The 20,175-nt window shown below is 40.0% G+C and overlaps 1 protein-coding gene across 1 annotated transcript in view; it reads right to left on the bottom strand.

Annotated features, from left to right (window-relative positions):
- Window positions 1–20,175, bottom strand: part of ETFA (electron-transfer-flavoprotein, alpha polypeptide) — a 51,032-nt gene that overhangs the window by 11,086 nt on the left and 19,771 nt on the right. The window contains exons 5-9 of the mRNA XM_014546245.1: window positions 19,560–19,659; window positions 18,198–18,308; window positions 17,461–17,562; window positions 16,244–16,312; window positions 15,280–15,362 (exon numbers count right to left, since the gene is read on the bottom strand). Of these exons, the coding sequence (XP_014401731.1) occupies window positions 15,280–15,362; window positions 16,244–16,312; window positions 17,461–17,562; window positions 18,198–18,308; window positions 19,560–19,659 (465 nt within the window). The remainder of the gene's footprint in view (window positions 1–15,279; window positions 15,363–16,243; window positions 16,313–17,460; window positions 17,563–18,197; window positions 18,309–19,559; window positions 19,660–20,175) is intronic.

Raw genomic sequence — 20,175 nt, 5'->3', positions numbered from 1 at the left:
TGCATCGGGCCTCTAGTAACTCAATAAATAAGGTGAGAGAGAGAAGGGTTCAGGTCCTGACTCTTCCACTTACCATCTATGTTCTTGGGAGTTACTTAACCTCTCCAGGGTTCACCGCATGTGTGAAACGGAGGTAAACACGCGCAGCTAATGGGAGTGCTGTGATTATCAAACAACCACGCATGTGAAGTGCTCACAATAGGCTACAGAGGCTATCAGTGCTGCCAGCATTACCTAATCATCACAAGACCTTTAAACTAAAAGTTATAATATGACAGCCACCGATCATATGAATTCCACTTTACTTGAGTAGTTTAAACTATTAGTCTCTCAAAGAAATTTCTTATTACGGTGACACAGTTCTCCTGGGATAATGTACTGGAAAAATGTCATTGATTCCTGTTGGTTCCTTTTTTGAATTTAAAAAATATATATACTTTAAAATTGATTTCAGAGAGAAAGGGAGAGGGAGAGAGAGACAGAAACATCAATGATGAGCGAGAATCATTGATTGGCTGCCTCCTGCACGCCCCTCTCTGGGGATCTAGCCCACAACCAGGGCACGTGCCCTTGACCGGAATCGAACCCGGGACCCTTCAGTCCACAGGCCTACGCTCTATCCACTAAGCCAAACCAGCTAGGGCCTTTTTTGCATTTTTTTTAAGGTAAGCTATAAAGTTATAATTTCTGCCAAACTTCCTAGACAGTGGTGGTTGAATGTGGGGTGAATTTCTTTATAAAATTCTAACACAATCTTTGTACAGGGATACGTATCCCAGATATACATTATCAAGACATTAAATTGGTCATATAAAATATATAAGAGGTAAAAATTAGACAAGTTCATGATATAAACTCATACACTGACTCTTTCTGGAATTGGGACAGTATTCTGCCTGCAGAAACTTCAATCTGCTTTACTTTAAACAAAGTAGAAGAATTTAAACATTTAGTTTTTTGTTTACATGACACATGAGTTTGAGTGGAGTGGTTAACTCTGGATCTGTCAGAGCACAAAGGCCAAGCCAATATTGCTTCATCTCTTTAAAAATCAGGTTTAAAATTTCTTTTCTACCAACAGCCTCCCTTTCTAGACAGAGTTGGGGAAGGAATATAAAAAACTACATTTCTTCAAAGATGAAAATTTAAAAAAACATCATAAGCAATTCTAACTAAAGTTCAGAGATCCAACGTTACATTCTCAAAAACAATACCTATCACCGTCTCAGACTGGACAACAGTTGTACAACATGGCAAGCTCTCGCTCAACCTTCCTTACTCAAAAGACTACAGAGGCATAACCTTCAACAGCAACTGTTCCAGCTAAAACATAACACACATCCACAGGACAGCTGCCGGGTTAGGAGTTAAAGGGAATTTATTATAGCAAATAACGAGTGTCTTTTTGAGGAGTAGATTAACCTAACTGTACTTTCTAATTACGGCAAGTCTCCTGCGCATTAATGTTGCTATAGTTCATCTTGCTGCTCATTTAAAGGCCAAGTTATTTCTATGTTTGCCAAGACGTGTTTTAAGTCCCTTTTCTTTTTGGAAGAGGCCCCCAATGCAAAGCACAGTGATCAGTGGCTCTTTTCCCGAAGAGCTCCCTCCTGTGCCACAGACTCCCAGGCAGGGCGGTGGCTAACCTGAGCGTCACACAAGGGGCCGGACCCACACTCGGGTTTGAAGCTCAGAGTCTGTCCCATCCGGCACACGGTGCTCCCGGCGGGACAGCACGCAGGACGCACATTCGTCATCACAGTCACACGCGCCGTCTCGGAGAGGCCAGCAACCACACTGTGCTCCATGTACACAACAGCAATGACGACAATCACTCAAAGGAATGGACAATATTTCCTTACAGACGAGAAGGCACAGCCTCAGGCAGGGTGAGTGAGTTGTCCAAGGATCTATCCACATAGTAAAAGGCAGGATTCTTAACCCAAGTTTTTTAAATCCAGTACTTTCTCTACTATCCCATAATAGCTCGTATTGTGACAGTACTGGCAGCTTTAATTGAAGTCACTAGTCTATTAAAACTCTAGTATATATGTTTATCTAGAGAAAAATCTCTGAAGCCAGATGAGATGAACAGCTAACTTAGGTTTATATGTAAAAAGTATCATCAATTCTCGCTGCCACTAGATTCTGTGCCACGTTACCCAGTACCAGTTGGTACACTATCTCTGGGCTCCTTACGCTGAGTAGGGAAACAAGCTTCACCCTGCAGCTCTCTCTCTCTCTCTGCCAATCACTCTGTCAAAGGAACTTCTCAGCCAGGCCCCCCACGCGCACCAGCGGCAAGGCCGTCAAGGAGACGGACCCAGAAGAGGCAAGACTTGGAAATTACTGTTTACTGTTGTTGATGCTTGTTTTAATTTACGTACCTGCATTGAAAACTAGCTAATAGTTTCAGATAAAAACAACACTCGGACCTGGCTTTCAATGTTGTCAAGAACTGGCTCCCAATGACTCCTAATGGGAAGTCAGAGCAAAGGCAGCAAACACTTAGGAGGAGGCAGCGGTCCCCGCCCAGCCTCTGGAGGCTTCGCATGAACGGACCTTCCGAGGCGTGTGCTCATTAGGCAGAGGATGTGAGCCCTGAATTCAGTCAAACATGTTTGAAACCCTAAACCCAGCCTTGGAAATGAGCGTCTCCATGTTCTCCTGCCGGATCCTCTTTCCCCAGGAGGAGCCGAGTGAGTGCCTTCCTCCGACTCCCTGGTGGGGACAAGCCCAGAGCAGATGGCAGTTCATATACAAGCAGATGCTTCAGCATGTACTTAACTATTTTTTACAAAATGTAAATGAATAACCCAGTTGCTCAAATACAAAGTTAAATTAAAAAAAAAAAAAAAGAACATTAACTATATTGTGGCTCACAATTGAAAAAGTTTAACTGTAACTCAGAAAAAGTGAAGTTTCAGCTCTTAACCTTTTAGTACTGTTTTTAAATGATGGGTTTTGAGTACATAGGATGCATAGGACCTGAAATAAGGTTTTCTTAAGAGAATTTTTATAGTAAAGTATAACTTTTAATATTGAACCATTTTGCAATTAAGTGCTTAGTATCTGGTGCAAAGCTTTGCATTTCAGCAGGTTAAATAAAAAGTTTGACTACCAAATATTTTATCATTAAGGTTTCCCAAGTCAGTCAGAACATGCTGAATTGTATAGACCAGTAAAGAATACTGGCGTAGTAAGGAACTCTAAGGTCGTCTAAGCAATCCTCTACACTTAACAATGAGGAAAAAACCGAAGCCCCAGGAACAGCTCTCCAGAACAGCCTTCCAAGTACTACTCTCTTCACTCACCTTGCTGCTACTTTCCCAAAATTACTAGGAAAAGTAGGCCACTGCTTAAGCACAGCCTTTCTTGATGTTTAGTCTAAAATTATGATAAGCCCTAGCGGCTTGGCTCAGTGGATAGAGCGTCAGCCTGCGGACTGATGGGTCCCGGGTTCGATTCCGGCCAAGGGCACGTGCCCAGGTTGCGGGCTCGATCCCTAGTAGGGAGCGTGCAGGAGGCAGCCAATCAGTGATTCTCTCTCATCACTGATGTTTCTCTCTCTCTATCCCTCTCCCTTCCTCTCTGAAATCAATAAAAATATCTTTAAAATAAAGAAATAAATAATAAGATAAAATAAAATTATGGTAACTTTTATGCCAAGGAGCTCAAGAAAGCTACAGAATAACCTGAGAAAAACAGTTTGGAGGTTCCTCAAAAAGCTAACCATAGCCCTAGCCGATTCTGCTCAGCGGCTAGAGCGTCAGCCCGCAGACTGAAGGGGCGCAGGTTCGATTCTGGTCAAGGGCAGGTACCTCGGTTGCAGGCTCAATTGCTGGCTCTGGTCGGGGCACATGCAGGAGGCAACCAATCCATGTGTCTCTCTCACATAGAAGTTTCTCTCTGTCTCTCCCCCTCCCTTCCACTCTCTAAAAATCAACGGAAAAAATATCCTCGGATGAGGACTAACAACAACAAAAAGCTAAATATGTACAGAATTACTATCTGGCCCAGCAACCCCACTCCTCGGTGTAGAGCCTAAAGAACTGAAAACAGGGACTCACACAGATACTTGTATGTGAACGTTTACAGCAGCATTACTGACAATGGTTAAAAGGTGAAAACAAAACAATCCAAATGTCCGTCAACAAATAAATGAATAAACAAAATGTTTACGGAATATTATTCAGACATTTTTCAGCCATAAAAAGGAATAAAGTTCTTACACACACTACAATACAGATGAAATCTGAAAACACGCTAAATGGAATAGACAGTCACGAAAGGACAGATAATGTAGGATTCCACTTTTATGAAATACCCACCAGCACAGGCAAAATCACAGAGACATATGGGGAGGACCAGGGAGGACCAGGGGCTGGGGTGGAAGGGAGGAGCTACTGTTTAATGGGCATGGAGTTTCTCTGTTTGGGGCCATGAAAAATTCTGGGTATAGTGATGATGGTTGCACAACATTGTGACTGTTATTACTGCCACTGAATTGTATACTTAAAAATGACTAAATGGCATATTTTGTTAGATTTCACAACAATCAAAAAGTCATTAGAAAGTTATCACCCTGTCAGAAAACTTCACACAATTCTCCATCTTTAAAAAACTTAATTCTAGACTCTTATGTTTTTGCCAATTATAAAATTTAATTACTATAATGTTTAAAAAAATGACAACAACAATAAGGGGGGAAAGGTACTACAGGATCTACGTGAATTCTCTGTCCTATCTTTGCAATCTTTCTGTAACTCTAAAACTGTCCAAAAAATAAAGTTTATGGGGAAAAGCCAAGCAGATTTGTGAAGTTCAGCCTCAGCTACAGAAAGATTTCCTTTTAGCACCTTCTAGAGTTGTAAGAATTTCATTAAGTTACTAAATTATTCTTTTGTACAAGATGTTAGTACTCGTATCTTGGACCCTAAAGTGAACTAAGGGATGGGATTACATATGCTAAATGATCAGTTATCCATTGAATAAACATTCCCTTCTAGTACATGTCTTATGTTCTCTGACATTCATGTGCATGTTTATATCTGAAGCTATTCATGAGAAAGTAAATCAGTTTTAATATGAACCAAAAATTCAGTTAGAATAAGAATAAAAATTTAGAATAGTTCTATTCCTTTCAAGTTACCACACCAAGATAGCTACAACAAAGATTTTCTGTCTACTCTTACTGATTTTCATGTCAGCTGTTAAATTGGACTGACAAGATAGGTCAATATATCATATCAGTGGAATGCTTTCAAAGTTACTCTATATGTAAAAAGAATTCAATAGACTCTCCAAACTTATAAATTGTAACTTTATATATAAAATAATATTGTATAAAAATTTTACTGGTATAGTCCTCTGGAATAAATGTTTAGATAAATCAGTCTAACAAAAATGAATCAAAGATAAAATTAGAAGTCAAAGATACAACTAATTTTTAGCAAGTAAGTTTTTAACTCCTGCACAGCCAGTTTATGCATCCAAACCCCCGTGTATAAACTCTGCCACCTCTCCTGGTCCTTCCGGGCTGCGCTGCAGGGCTGACCGCCCGCCACGCGATCACCTCTAAGAGGCTCCATGTTTAGGGTGCTTGTGGACGCCAGTCCATACAGAATTGCTCTTGGTCCTCTTGGGACTAGAACATCAATTGCTTTCAGCTAAATGCACTCACATATGAATATTTTAGTACAATTTAATGCTTCTATACCAAACCCAAAGGAATAAAGCATCAATTTGTGAACACAGTTCTCTGGGAGTTAAAAGCCAAGCTGGATAATGCAGTATGAAAGGACACTCAATCTGCAGCTTTTTAGCAGGTCAGAACAGCAGTCCCAGCTGTATACAAATAACTCTATAAAGTTTGTTCCTACGCAGACTTTCTGACATTAGTGAGTCTTCAAAAAAGAGCCCCAGAATAAAAATTTCTTGTGTTGATAAATTCTCCCAAAATTGCTTCTTCATCTAGTACCTTTCCGCTTACTATCAGAATTATAAATGGACCCCGATCTGTAAGTGTAACACCAAAATGTAGACAAAGCAACCTACTACCACGAAGAAGATGCACTGAATGCAAAAACCCATTTCCCTGGCAATAGATGACAGATTCTATAATGACTGCAACATGCTTCTGGCCTGACGGTTAGGAAGGTGAAGCCAGCAACAGTCTCTGCAGGCGGCCCAGAAACAAACGCAAACTGGGAACTGCCCCTGGCCAAGGCGTAAAAGCCGGTCTAGTTCTAATCATGGCGTAAATCTGACATCGTATTAAGCTCAACAAATATTAATGTGCTAACAACATCCAATGACATTATCAGACATCAGTTAAAGAAATAAGAATTCAGCAGTATCTGTTCATTATTTCAAAAGAAAAAAAAGTCTTGGCAAATGAGGATTTGTAATAGTAACTGCTGGGCACAATTTTAAGTGTTTTACATATATTAACTCAGCAAGACTTTATAACTACCAAACAAAACAGTGACTATTTTTTTATTGATCTCAGAGAGGAAAGGAGAGGGGGAGAGAGAGAGAAACATCAATGATGAGAGAGAATCATGGACCGGCTGCCTCCTGCACGCCCCCTACTGGGGATTGAGCCTGCAACCCGGGCACGTGCCCTGACCGGGAATAGAACTGTGACCTCCTGGTTCCTAGGTCGATGCTCAGCCCTGAGCCGCGCCGGCCGGGCCCCACAGTGACCATCATCACCACTAGACGGTGACAATACTGTACAGAGAAGTTCAGGGGTTTGTCCAAGGTCACACAGGAAGCCAGTGGTAACCCTAAGAGCTGGACTCGGGCAACCTGGCTGGAAAGTCTAAACTCTTAACCCTTTTTAACTATTACATACAGTCTATTGTAGGGAACTTCTTTAATCTGATAAAGAATGTCTACCAAAAACAGACAGCAAACATATCTAGTAGTGTACTAGTAGAGGGATTTCCTTGAAAATAAGAATAAAGATGTTTATCATCACCGCTTTATCTAATAATATCCTAGGACCATAACTGACACAGTAAGAAAATTACACAAAATTTCATTATCCCTAGACAGACTGTATGTATAACCTTGAGAGAATCTACAGAAAAATAAGGGCAATATGTAAACATCAATTGCCTTCCTATTTATCTATATACCTTTATTAAGAAATTATGACACCATCTAAATAAATGGAGAGAAAATCATGGTCACAGATGGAAGACTAAATATTGCAAAGACGTCGACTCTCCCCAAATTAACTTATACATCCAATGTTCCTCACTTGAATTTTTGCTATCTGAATATTATTGCAACTTGTACTTTTAAACGCAGAAGTCACTATCAGATGAAAAAGAAAGCTGTAATGAATTTGCGTGGGTGCACATTTATGGTGCTTATGTGTCTGCAATCGTATCTCAGCTGTTTTCCTGACAGGATCATATCTTATGTTCACACTGTATAACCACAAGCAAGAAGCAGCCCAAAACTCAGCCATTTTGAGATTTATAAATGTCACTGCTTAATCTGCGGCTTCAAAGGATGGACAGCATGCATTTCTGGAGGCCCAGGAGCCAAGCGGGGGAAACTGTCCATCGCCTCTTGGGATCTGACTCGAGCCCCTTCACCAGGTCCCTCCCACACACAACTCCCCAGCGAGAGTCACCCCGAAAGTCTCACTCAGTAAATTATTGTTTTTAAATAGCCTTGGTTATTAGCTAAGAATTATTTGCATTCTTCATGTATGTTTAGCGCATTTCTCACTGTTTATTCACATTACAGTACCTCTTTAAAGCGCTGTAGAATAGCTGATACTGCTCACTATCACTGCATTCTGTCTAGAAACATACCAACTCATGACTAAATGAGCAATATCTAAGAAATTGGTGTCTTAAAAGCTTTACATTATGCAGAAAATACTGGAGGATTCTTACATAGGTACTTACATGGAAGACTTTATAATTGAGGGGAGATTATTTAAGGTTTTTGGATTTATTGGGAACTAATTACAAACTTTATCTTTTAAAATAATAAGATGCAGACTTGGGTTCTCTGAAGTTTACTATCTACACAGCTTCAGGAGCTGACTAAATACACCTGTATTTCCCATCCAAACCAACTGCGGAGCTTGAGGAACTAATTCTAAAACTGCAGAGAAGGGCAGAGAGCCACGCTCAACTGGAAACCTTTATTATAAAGCTTTAGGTATAGAACTATTACAGTGACACATACACACTGCTGACAGGACACAACAGAGAGCCCAGAAATAGACTTGTGTGTGTATGTGTGTATGTAAACTTGATATGTAAGGGCTGACCCTGTAGACCAGTGGTTCTCAACCTTGGCTGCACATTAGAGTCACCTGGGAATCTTTTTAAATCCCTGATTTCTGGGCCTTGTCCTCCGGAAATTCTGTTTCTTTGTTACTCATGTTGTGGCCCCACCCCATAACAAAGAAACAGAATTTCCGGAGGATGAGGCCCAGAAATCAGGATTTTAAAAAGATTCCCAGGTGATTCTAATGTGCAGCCAAGGTTGAGAACCACTGCTGTAGAGAAAGGGAATGTGTAATAAATGATTACCTATGAGGAAAAAACTGAATACCTACTTAACACCAAACATGAAAATCAAATCAAGTAATTATAAACCAAAATTTAAAAGGCAAAGCAAAGCTTTACAGGTGAATATTGGTATGCCCTTATCTTGAGAAAGATTCCTTAAACAAGACACAAAAAATATAAAACAAAAAGAAAAAAAAGTCAACAACTACATTAAAAGCTATTATTTATCAAAAAGATATGAGTAAAGAAATGGAAAAGACATCTATAAACTGCTTATGTATAAACAATACATCACCAACAAATGATTAGCATCCAAAATTGGTGAAAGAATTTCCAAGAATTAAGAAAAAGATAACTCAATAGAAAAATGAGCAAAAAAAATATATGAACAGGAAATTCAGAGGGAAAAAAACCATAAATGGACACTTAGCATATGAAAAGACCAGGAAAAAGCAAACAACAACATGTGAGATTTCATGCCCATCAGACAATCAAAACTTTTTTAAAAAAACTGGTAGCCCAGAGTGTGTGGCTCAGTGCATCAACCTATGAACCAGGAAGTCATGGTTCTATTCCTGGTCAGGGCACATGCCCAGGTAGGGGGCATGCAGGAGGCAGCTGATCAATGATTCTCTGTCATCACTGATGTTTCTATCCCTCTCTCCCTCCCCCCTCCTCTCTCTGAAATCAATACAAACATAAAAAAAATAAGTAAATAAAAATTGTGGTAAATACACATAAAATTTACCAATGTAATCATTAAGTGTAGTTCTGTGGCATTAAGTATATTCACTCTGTTGTGCAACCATCACCACTAGCTATCTCCAGAATTGCAAAAAGTATAAAAAATAGTAAAAACCACTGTTCAGAGAGGATGGGAGAAATGTATGATTCTTTTTAACTTTACTTTTATTGTTAACAGTGTTAACACTATTACAGATGTGCCCTCCCCCTTTGCCCACCTTCATCCAGCCCCCTCCCCCGCTTCCCTCTGGCCATCACCACACGGTTGTCTGTGTCTATGGGTTATGCATATATGTTCTTTGGTTAATCTCGTCACTGTCTTTCATCCACTTCCCCTCCCCTCTGACAGCTACCTGTCAGTCGGGTCCAGGTATCTACGCCCCTTGCACAGCAAAGGAAACCAACAAAATGAAAGGGCAACCTACTGAATGGGAGAAAAGTATCTGCAAATCATATATCCAATAAGGGGTTAACATCCAAAATATATAAAGAACTCATACAGCCCTAGCTGGTTTGGCTCAGTGGATAGAGCATCGGCCTTCGGACTGAAGAGTCAAGGGCACATTCCCAGGTTGCGGGCTCGATCCCCAGTAGGGGGCGTGTAGGAGGCAGCCGATCAATGATTCTCATCATTGATGTTTCTCCTCTGAAATCAATAAAAATATATTTTTAAAAAATAGAACTCATACAACTGAATAGCAAAAATAATAATAATAATAATAATAATAATAATCCTATTTAAAAATGGAAAGACATACAGATAGATGGCCAACAGGCACATGGAAAGGTGCTCCACATCACTAAATCTTCAGGGAAATACAAATCAAAACCACACACAGTACTCTTACAGCTTTTCAACTTTCTGTAAGTTTGAAATTATTTCCAAATAAAAAGTTAATTAACAAATAGAGAGGAACGAAGTCTTTGTTGCAACATAAGCTATAGACTGGTGGTTTCATATCACTGCGTTGGAATTCTTAAAGGGAGCATGAATCCATAAACATACCAGGAAATGTTCCATATATACATGTTCAATAATCTTCTGTATGTATGTGTAAACTGCTGTGAATGATCAAAGAAAAATGTATTTAAAAGTGTAACTAGCCCTGGCCAGTGTGGCAAGAGGCAGCCCGGGCACCAAAGGGTCACTGGTGTGATTCCCAGGCAAGGGCACATGCCCGGGTTGCATTCTTTCTTTCTTTCTCTCTTTCTTTTTTCTCTCTCTCTCTCTCTCTCTCTCTCTCTCTCTCCCTCCCTCCTCCCACCCTCCCTTCCTCCCTTCTACTCTCTCTAAAAATCAATAGGAAAAATATCGTCGGGTGAGGATTAACAACAAAAAGTGTAACTAAATTCATAGAATCTTTTGGATATTATGTTTTCTCAAAATTTTGACAATAAAAGAAAAATTATTTTGTGAGTACAATGAAATGTTTCCCCTTACTTGAAAAAACAGGGAACTTCTTACTATTTGCGATGATGCTTTTCAGAACTATTACAAGAGGTTTCTAGTAGAGAACACAGATCAAAATTTCATGAAGATAAATGAAAGGACTGTGTTCAGTTTTAAACACAAAGAAACACTGCATGACTAGCAGACAAAGGAGACGGTTCAATAGCAGGCGAGAAGGTGTGGGGGGTAAGACGGCTCTGCATGTCCACAAGTGGAACCCATGCCAACGGTGGGATTGGCTGCCAAGAACCTAATGCAGCATTTAGCAGCATTAATTAAAATATTATTTAGGAGATAATAATCCAAATCGGCACTAGTCAGAACAGTGTGAAGCAATGCATTCAATTCAGGGCCTCAGGACTCCTGCTTACAGCCCTGAGGGAGTAACTCCTGTCGGACGAACCCTCCTGTGGAGGAAACGATGCACCTGGTTAAACACAGACAGTCCCTGACCCACCGAGACAGGCAGCACCTGAGAGGCCAGCTCTGCAGGGAGGAGGCATGAGGTGAACCCATCAGGCACCTCCACTTGCTCCCGATCGGAGAGCAGCCCCTGGAATGGAAACCGCAGTCGTATCAGCTGAGGAAACACAGAGCCAGTCCCTTGGCTGCCACGTGACCAGGAAAGTGAGGGGAAAACCCCAGACGGAACCACAGACTCTGCTCAGAACTCCGGTGAGGCGGCATTAGCCCTGTGTGCGGTGCCTCTACGCCACTGGCAAGGACGAAAAGAGAAGGCAGAGTTTGGAGTTTTATTTCTGCCGAGTTCACTGCCTGCTAAAATCAAACGTAATGTTCTTCATAGGAATATAACAGAATCCATGATCTCTACATGTTGTTCACCGTCTATAATCCCCAAGTACCAGGACGGGGACGCTCCAATACGGTCTGCACATCCCTTGGGGCCCCAAGACCCCTCCAGGTGTCTCCAAGGTCAAGACTTTCACAGACATCAAAGTGATACCTGCCCTTTTCTCTCCTCCCATCACACTGTATAGTGGTCTCCTCGCGACTACATGACTTATGCGGAAATCACCACTCTGATAACTGCTAGAACGTACCTGTATTTTTGTGTTTCCTAAAAACTTCTAAGGTAATATGTCTTTAAGTATAAATATGAATGTCTAGAGAGCTTAACTCAGTTCGTTCTCAGGACAGTAACGGTGCTCTTACAGTTACAACTGCTCTAAGGTCTTTAACCCCATTACCATCCAATAAACTGACATCGGAAGTCCCAAAGGTTTCCTTGTACACACAAGCAAACACAGTATTTGTTGTCCTGGATGGCAATAACACTTAATTTTTGAAAACTTTATATATTTTAAATTTTAAGCCTATTATTTTTTAAACTTTTTAATGTTTTTATTGATTTCAGAGAGGAAGGGAGAGGGAGTGAAATAAAAACATCAATGACGAAAAAGAATCATTGATTGGCTGCCTGCCTCCTGCACGCCCCTCACTGGGGATGGAGCCCACACCGGGGCGTGTGCCATGGTTCAACCACTGAGCCGCCAGCTGGGCCGCATGTTTTATTTTACACACAGACATGGTGAGTTTAAAAGCCAAAAATTATTTATTTTAACTTTTCAGACCAGAAAGCAGAGTCAATTCTGAGAAAACAACTGAAAGTTTTTGTTGCCAAGGACAAAATTTGAGCATTTAGGTGATAATTAGAATTCTAAAAAACTTGTATCCATGAATATGAGCTTTAAAGTGTCTTTTAATAAGACAAGTGGTGATATTAGTAAATGTGATTTCTTTGATATTGATAAAATATGGTTTGCACATTTGGGAGATGTGCCAACTCAGCAAACCATTATTTTCTAAATAGACAATGCGTAATGTTGCAAGATGGCAAAAGATCCATTCAAAGTGCAATGTAGACCAATGGATCTTAATGTAAGAGAATGAAATGTTCATTGATATGGTTTCAGAATCCACACTTGAAATAACCTTTCCGAAATGACTACTTGTCAAGTTTTGATGTGACGAAAGAGCCATATCCACAATTTTCTGAAAAGGCTATTAAAATACTCCTCTCACCAGTGGTGCTTTTCATAGAACTAAAACACACAATCCAAAAATTTTCATAAAACCACAAAGACCCCGAACAGCCACAGAAAACCTGACAAAGCAAAACGAAGAGGGAGGTCATGCTGCCTGATCCCAAACCAGACTACAGGCCGTAGCAATCCCACGACATGGCACTGGCATAAACACAGACACACAGAGCAATGGAACAGAACACAGAGCCAGAAATAAACCCACACCTGTGTGGTCAGTTAACATACAACAAGGGAGGGAGGAGCACACGGGGGCATAAAGACAGTCTATTTATAGACGGTATTGGGGAAACTGAACAAACACATGGCAAAAAATGAAACCAGACCACCTTCTTCCATCATATACAAGAATACGCTCAAAATGGTTAAAGGCTTAAATATAAAACTTGAAACCATAAAAATCCTAAAAGAAAACAGGCAATCATATCTCTGACATGTCTCTTAGCAGCATTTTTTCTGATATATCTCCTCTGGCAAGGAAAACAAACAAACAAAATAAGCATCAAACTAAAAAGTGTCTTCACAGCAAAGGAAACCAAACACAAAGACAACCCACTGAATGGGGAAGGTCGTCGCCAACGATACACTCAACGTGAAATAAAACGGAAGATGGATAGGGAAGGCCCAGCACGGGAAAATATTCACAGTGCACGCATCTAACAAAGAATCTGTACACAGGTTATATGAATAACTCCTACAAAGAGATAATAAGACAAAGCATCCAATTTCAAAATGGGCAAAAGACTGAACAGGCACTTCAAAACTAATTTCCAAGAAAATACTTATAATTTTGACTATTGTGAAATTTTAAATGAACATCTGATGAACAGGGCACCGAGATGAGAGACATTTTTAATGGCTGTGAAAATTCAGGTTTCCCACTCTCTCAGAGTAGAGTGTTCCAAGGAAACCGTCCGTTAAGCCAAATGGCATAAAACTAAGCAATTGTCATTCATTTATTTATTTTTTAATATACTTTATTGATTTTTCACAGAGAGGAAGGGAGAGGGATAGAGAGAGTCAGAAACATTGATGAGAGAGAAACATCAATCAGCTGCCTCCTGCACACTCCCTACTGGGTATGTGCCCGCAACCAAAGTACATGCCCTTGACTGGAATAGAACCTGGGACCCTTGAGTCCGCAGGCTGACGCTCTATCCACTGAGCCAAACCGGTTAGGGCTGTCATTCATTTATATGCAGTGGTTCTCAACCTTCCTAATGCCTCGACCCTTTAATACAGTTCCTCATGTTGTGGGGACCCCCAACCATAACATTATTTTCATTGCTACTTCATCACTGTCTTGTTGCTACTGTTATGAATCGTCATGTAAATATCTGATATGCAGGATGTATTTTCATTGTTACAAATTGAACATCATTATAGCATAGTGATTAATCACAAAAACAATATGTAATTATAGATGTGTTTTCCGATGGTCTTGGGCGACCCCTGTGAAAGGGTCGTTTGACCCCCAAAGGGGTCACGACCCCCAGATTGAGAACCGCTGATTTATATGGATAACTGTGTGCGAGTTCCCAGATCCCCACACGGCCTGACACACGGAACCTAAAGTAACACCACGTCACAGTGAACGCAGGGCCACTCCCGCCGTCAGGACGCCACTGCCTGTCACTGCAGAACAAACACTGAATACGATTTTCGCTTTTCACTTTTTTCCACAAAAGTCATAAATCCTCTTCAGATTTCTTTCAGTTAAGTGAAACAGAATAATGTAGGACTTTCGTGAAAGCAAAGTGGCTTGACCCAAGCTTTCAAAAAGCGAAAATACGTGTATCTTGTTTTGAAATACAGTAAGACCACTCCTTTCCCTCCACGGTAAATATTTAAAGTGGCTGAGAATCCTACTCACTGAAGACTTGCGTCCTCTAAGAAATGTGATGATCATTACATATTTCACTGACTCAACTGTGAAAGCTAAGCATTCCCTTTGTAAGTGCTGGACAGGTTTAACTGAGGGACTTCCTGGGATCGCTTATCCAGGTGGATCCGAATTTTCTAAATCTCATGCAACTAGATAAAATACAGAAATGCAGCAGGTGTTCAGAAGATGTAAGACGACAACTGTCGTTCACAGCCCCCAATTTCAAGATTCTGTGTTCATTACTATCGACTCATTATTTTTGTTGTTGATTTTATAATATATAGGCTTTATAGCAAATAAATGTCAATGTGAACTTATAAAGTCCATTTAACAATGAAATGCTGCTTTTACCAATTTTATATTTCATGTTATAAAAGGAATTTGAAAAATCTGAAAAACAATGGTGGATTTAAGAACAGTCAAGCATTGACGAGTCCCGGAGTCCACAGACCTTGTGAAGAACACGCTCACCATGGTAACGGTAACTGCTTAAGCACACGGAACAGGACATAAACCACTGAGGTGAGTGTTCAACAAATGCACACAGGCCTTACCCCCATATAACTTTGCATATTTTATTGCAATACTTACTGGTGCTACTATTTTTCCTGTCTGTCCAACTTGCATGTCATTGGGAACAAAGCCAGCATCAACAGCAGCACGAGAAGCACCAACTAAGGGGGGAAAATGGTCATTTTTAAGCCTGATGATTCAGCTAGCTGGGATATCACTGATAATATAGAATAAAACAAAAACCCCAACACTGATCTAGTATAGTTAGAAATTTACTTTATTAAGGTCTTACGTTATCAACTCCTTCCTTTATCAAGCCCCTTTATTTCTCAATGACTTTTAGCTTCTGGGTCATTGTCACTTTCTCAAATACTAGTCTTCATTCTTGGAGATTTTAACACCCTGGATTCTTAGTCCTTAAACGACTCTCCATTTATTGTCGTCCGTGCTACCTCACCCACACCCATGGCCATATCCAACTTTTCTATTACCAATATCCCCTGACAACTCCCATTTCCGAAGTCTCTCTATGACCTGCCTCTTCCTGACTGACTTCCATTAGTGCCTAACTCCAACAATCCTCTAACCTCACTGGGACCCACAATTCTATTCCCTGTCTTTCTCTCCCCTCATATGTTCTACCTTTCCTATAAATGATTAAATACAATCTTAAAATATTAAATGTTCATTTCAATTTGTATGAGATTTATATTAGACCACCAATAAAGAAAAAAACAAGGGCATTCCTGAATCTGAAGTAGGCACTGAAGCTAATATTTAAATTCTCTTAAAAATGAAAAAAACTACTAAGATTTGGCAAATTAAGTGTTACATAAATAATAAAAAAGACTGGAGACGCCCACTCCTCACTGAATGCTTTACCATTAACTTGGAGACTAAGAAAAACTGTTTCAGAGAGAAACGTAAAAACTGGAAAAAGTAACATAATTTTCAGCCTTGAGTGACACAGATAAATGAAAAATAAAGAAAAAAGATCTCCAATGAAAAGGGAACATTATTCTACTCAGGAAAACAACTTTACCTGCAGCATGTAGTTGATCTGCCAAATCATATAACAACTTAAAGTTCTCGCCACTCTTCAAACCCCGACCTCAATAAAAAAGAAAAATAGGCAAATATAAACTCCATTCTACAAAAACTTTGCAACTTTGTATACCTGAGCAATCTTCGCATTTCACAACGGTCACCGTAAGCATGCCCCCTCCTCCGAGAAGCCTGTCCCGTCTTCCCGGTGATGCTCCTATACTTCCGTACAGCATTCAATACCGCTGTAATTAACTAACCAGTTAACTAAGGGGATAACCCATCTTTCAATCAGTCTCCCCACTAGAACAAAAACTCTTTAACTGCGGGATCCATATCTATCTCGGTCACTGCTATATCCACGGTATTTAGCAAAACTTCACTGAATGACTGAAGTGATTTGAATGGAAGTCATTCCACTAGACTTCCCACACCTTACCAGCAAGAAGCCCTGCCTTCCTCTCTTTCCCCAGCACTGTGCCATGGGCCTGGCATAGAGGAGTACCCAATAACAATCATTTCTTGAATAAATAAGGGATGAAACGAGTCAGATATATCTTTTCAACATGTTAAATTATTTCCCCTCAATGCCTCTTGCCAGTGCAAGGCTGTCTGGAAGCTTACTTATTTTGATTGATGTTTACTTTGGAAAGATTTTAAAATCATAGCCGACTATATAAAATGGGTGTGTGTTTTTCTAAAAACAGGAGCATGATATACAAAAAGAAGCAAGCGTGTGCAACATTAACAGCTTTGATATTAAACGTGGAGAAACTTTCAAAGAGTTATTCATAGAGAAGGACCATTTAAAGCACAGCAAGTTGGAACAAAGTCGTGTGAAGGGTGAGAATCTAACCACATGGCCCAACATTCCCCCCAATTCTTTCTATGACTCACAAGCCAACCGTACTCCTCAGAATAACTTGGAAGTCAGTCAATAAAACAAAGATAGTAAGTTGTAAAGTTAAGTTGATAAGCTCTGTACTATGCTCCCCTGGTGCTAGGGACACAGATTTGCAACAGAAAGCCCAACTTGGGTATTAAACTCATGATTTCATTTTCCTACTTGGTGAAATGGAAATAATACTCACAAGTTACCTACTTCTTACATTTGGGGAAAAAAATCTGTGCTCCTCTAAAATAAACATTAATAAAATCAAAGTATTTTAACTTGACATCATCTTTTAAAATTAATACATTACAAATCTCACTTACCGCCAGATACCACCACTTTGGCGCCAGTTAGCTCTGGTCGATCACTTTTGGTTAATTTCTGGTCGAGCCACTCTGATATCCCCACCGGGGAAGTGCTGGATGCTGCATACATTGATATTGATATATAACAAAACAATGACTATGAATTCCAGTTGTAAAACAACAATAATTTTTAAGAGAAACACACAAAGAATTAATTCCATGAAATTTAAGTTTGTTGGTTGCTGTACATTTTTTGGGCTCCCACTTACATTCTCTCTGATTTTTTGAAAGATGACAGGGACCAGATTCTAGCCTTTCCCTCATTAGCTGCATGCCTTCTAGAAGTCAGTTAATTCTGAGATTTACCTATAAACTGACATAACCCTGTCTACGCGGTTCAGATAAGATGCTGTGTCTGTTAAGGTGTAGCACTGGCTGCCCATTTACTATCACATCCGTCCATTCAGCAGAACCTCCAAGGATCACAGCAGGAACAGTGAGAGGAGAGCAAAAATCTTAACATCCACGTAGCACATTCATCTTAATGGACCCTCTCTCTCCCACCCCTTTGATCTACCAAAGCAGCTATCCTTGTACCAAACGTGACATGAAAAAGATGTTCTAAACATTTCTTACTTTGGGGTAAGATTGGGAATATCACGGCAAGTTCTCTGCATTAGAAGTTTAACCAGAGACCATCCCTCATGCTCATCTACGAACAGAAAAACAAACACAGACCGCAAGTGAACGCTCACCCTTCTCAGAACTGGCACCACCTCCGCTTGTTGCTGCCGCTTCAAAAGCTGTTCCTCGGACAGAAAACACCTTCACCTTTTCATCACACTTCACTGTACATAAAGCATTTCCTGAAATACAGGTTTTTGTTTAAAAAAAACACAGCAACCAGGAAAGATAACAAAGAATATTCTTTTGGTTCAGAATTTACTTCACACACACAGGGCAGAAATAACTGTGGGCCACTTGCCTCCTTCCTCTACTAAGTGCAGGGGGAGAAGGCCTAACACTAAGGGACATATCAGAACATGTTGGTTTAACCTTGGGTGTATCTAAAAATAGGACAAGTTGCTGAGCTGCCTAGAAGCTACTAATTGAAATAGGAAACCACACTAACATGGCATTCTCTTCCTAAAAGGAATATAGAGAAAAACTCCCTCCTCCAACAACACCACAATCAGTAACTCCATAGTATGAGCTGCTCCAACTGAAGAATAAAGTGCTCTGCCTGCTAAGGGAGGAGGAGAAGTGAAAGATGACAGGGCATAAGGAAGAGAAGTGTGGCCCTGGCCGTGTGGCTCAGTTGGTTGGCCATCGTCCCATGCACCGAAGGGTTGCTGGTTCAGCTCCCAGTCGGGGCACATGCCTGGGGTTGTGGGCTCCATCCCCACCGTGGGCGTGCAGGAGGCAGTCGATCAATGCTGCCTTCTCGAATTGATGTTTTTCTCTCTCTTCCCCTCCATTCCTCTCTCTCTAAAAATCAGTGAAAATATTTTTGAAAATAAGAATAAGAAGCGTGGTAGAGATTTTAAAAGGTTTTGGGACTTTTCTTATTAAATAGCAATCACGCTAAGAATGACCTAAACTATGACCAGATATTTCTCCTCAAACTCTACTAAAGATCAAAGTTCTGATTTGGGAGTGACCATTTATCTTGAAACATACAACTTCAATCAGAAAGAATTAACAACACAGTGTGCTTAGCCAAAGGTCAATCAACCAGAGAGACACTGAAATGAATTTCTTAGCACAGATGGAAGGGAAGCAGCAAAGAAGACTGAAAATGCTATTTAAAAAAAAAAGAATAAAAAAGAGAGTGTTGCTTTTCCAGGTGTCACTCACAAAATGTATTGAATACGGAATGCAATTCTTATTGACACTGGATGACGAGGAAGGAAAGAGCCGTGCTCTGGATCTATCAGAGAGAATGTCCTGTCCTGGTCTAGCTACAACGCGAAGGTTTTTCTCAGGAACCTTTAAGATGGTCCATTCAAAGCACGTGTATGATTTTTTTTAAAAATCCTGACTTCAAGATTAATTTCTGCTTGTGAAATTGACAAACATTTAACATTTTAAATTAATTACTTTCCTTAGGTACTCACCTGCATAAATAGTTCTCACAAATGTGTCAGGTGACTTGATTGCAATGATGTCAGAAATTGGGGCAACATCAAGTTTGGCTGCGATTCTGGGCAAAAGGTTCTAAAAGCAAAATAAGCAGTAAGTTATACACATACATGCCGATGAATGGCTCCAAACTACCAGCGATAACATTCTCTAAATGCATATTCTATAGAAATTTTAATTCAAATATTTTATATTTCACATACGTCTTTAGACACTACAACTTTAAGCACAACTTTGTGTATAGTCTTTGTATTAAATAAGAGTCTTTCGTGACTCTAACTACATTAAGAATTTGAGTTTTACATGTTAATAAACCACCTTAACTCAGTAAGTTGAATTATGAGATGATATCTGCTTTAATGAACATCACTTACAAAGTGTGACAGTTATGTATTACTGAATTTAGATGAGAAAAAACAGGAAAATACTTAGAAGAACAGTAAAATTCTCAAACTAAGAATATACCTGTATATATTTACTTACTGTATATATACATATATATAAAAAAAGACTTCAAAGGGGATAAAAGAAAAGAACCCTAGGAGGACCCCCATGACCCCGAGAGAAGGGAAGACACCCTGACAAGACTCC

The sequence above is a fragment of the Myotis brandtii genome, unplaced genomic scaffold, assembly GCF_000412655.1.
Source record: "Myotis brandtii unplaced genomic scaffold, ASM41265v1 scaffold439, whole genome shotgun sequence".
In the NCBI taxonomy this organism is placed as follows: Eukaryota; Metazoa; Chordata; class Mammalia; order Chiroptera; family Vespertilionidae; genus Myotis; species Myotis brandtii.
Note: the sequence above shows the minus strand (reverse complement) of the source record. Positions and strands in the feature narration are given on the sequence as shown.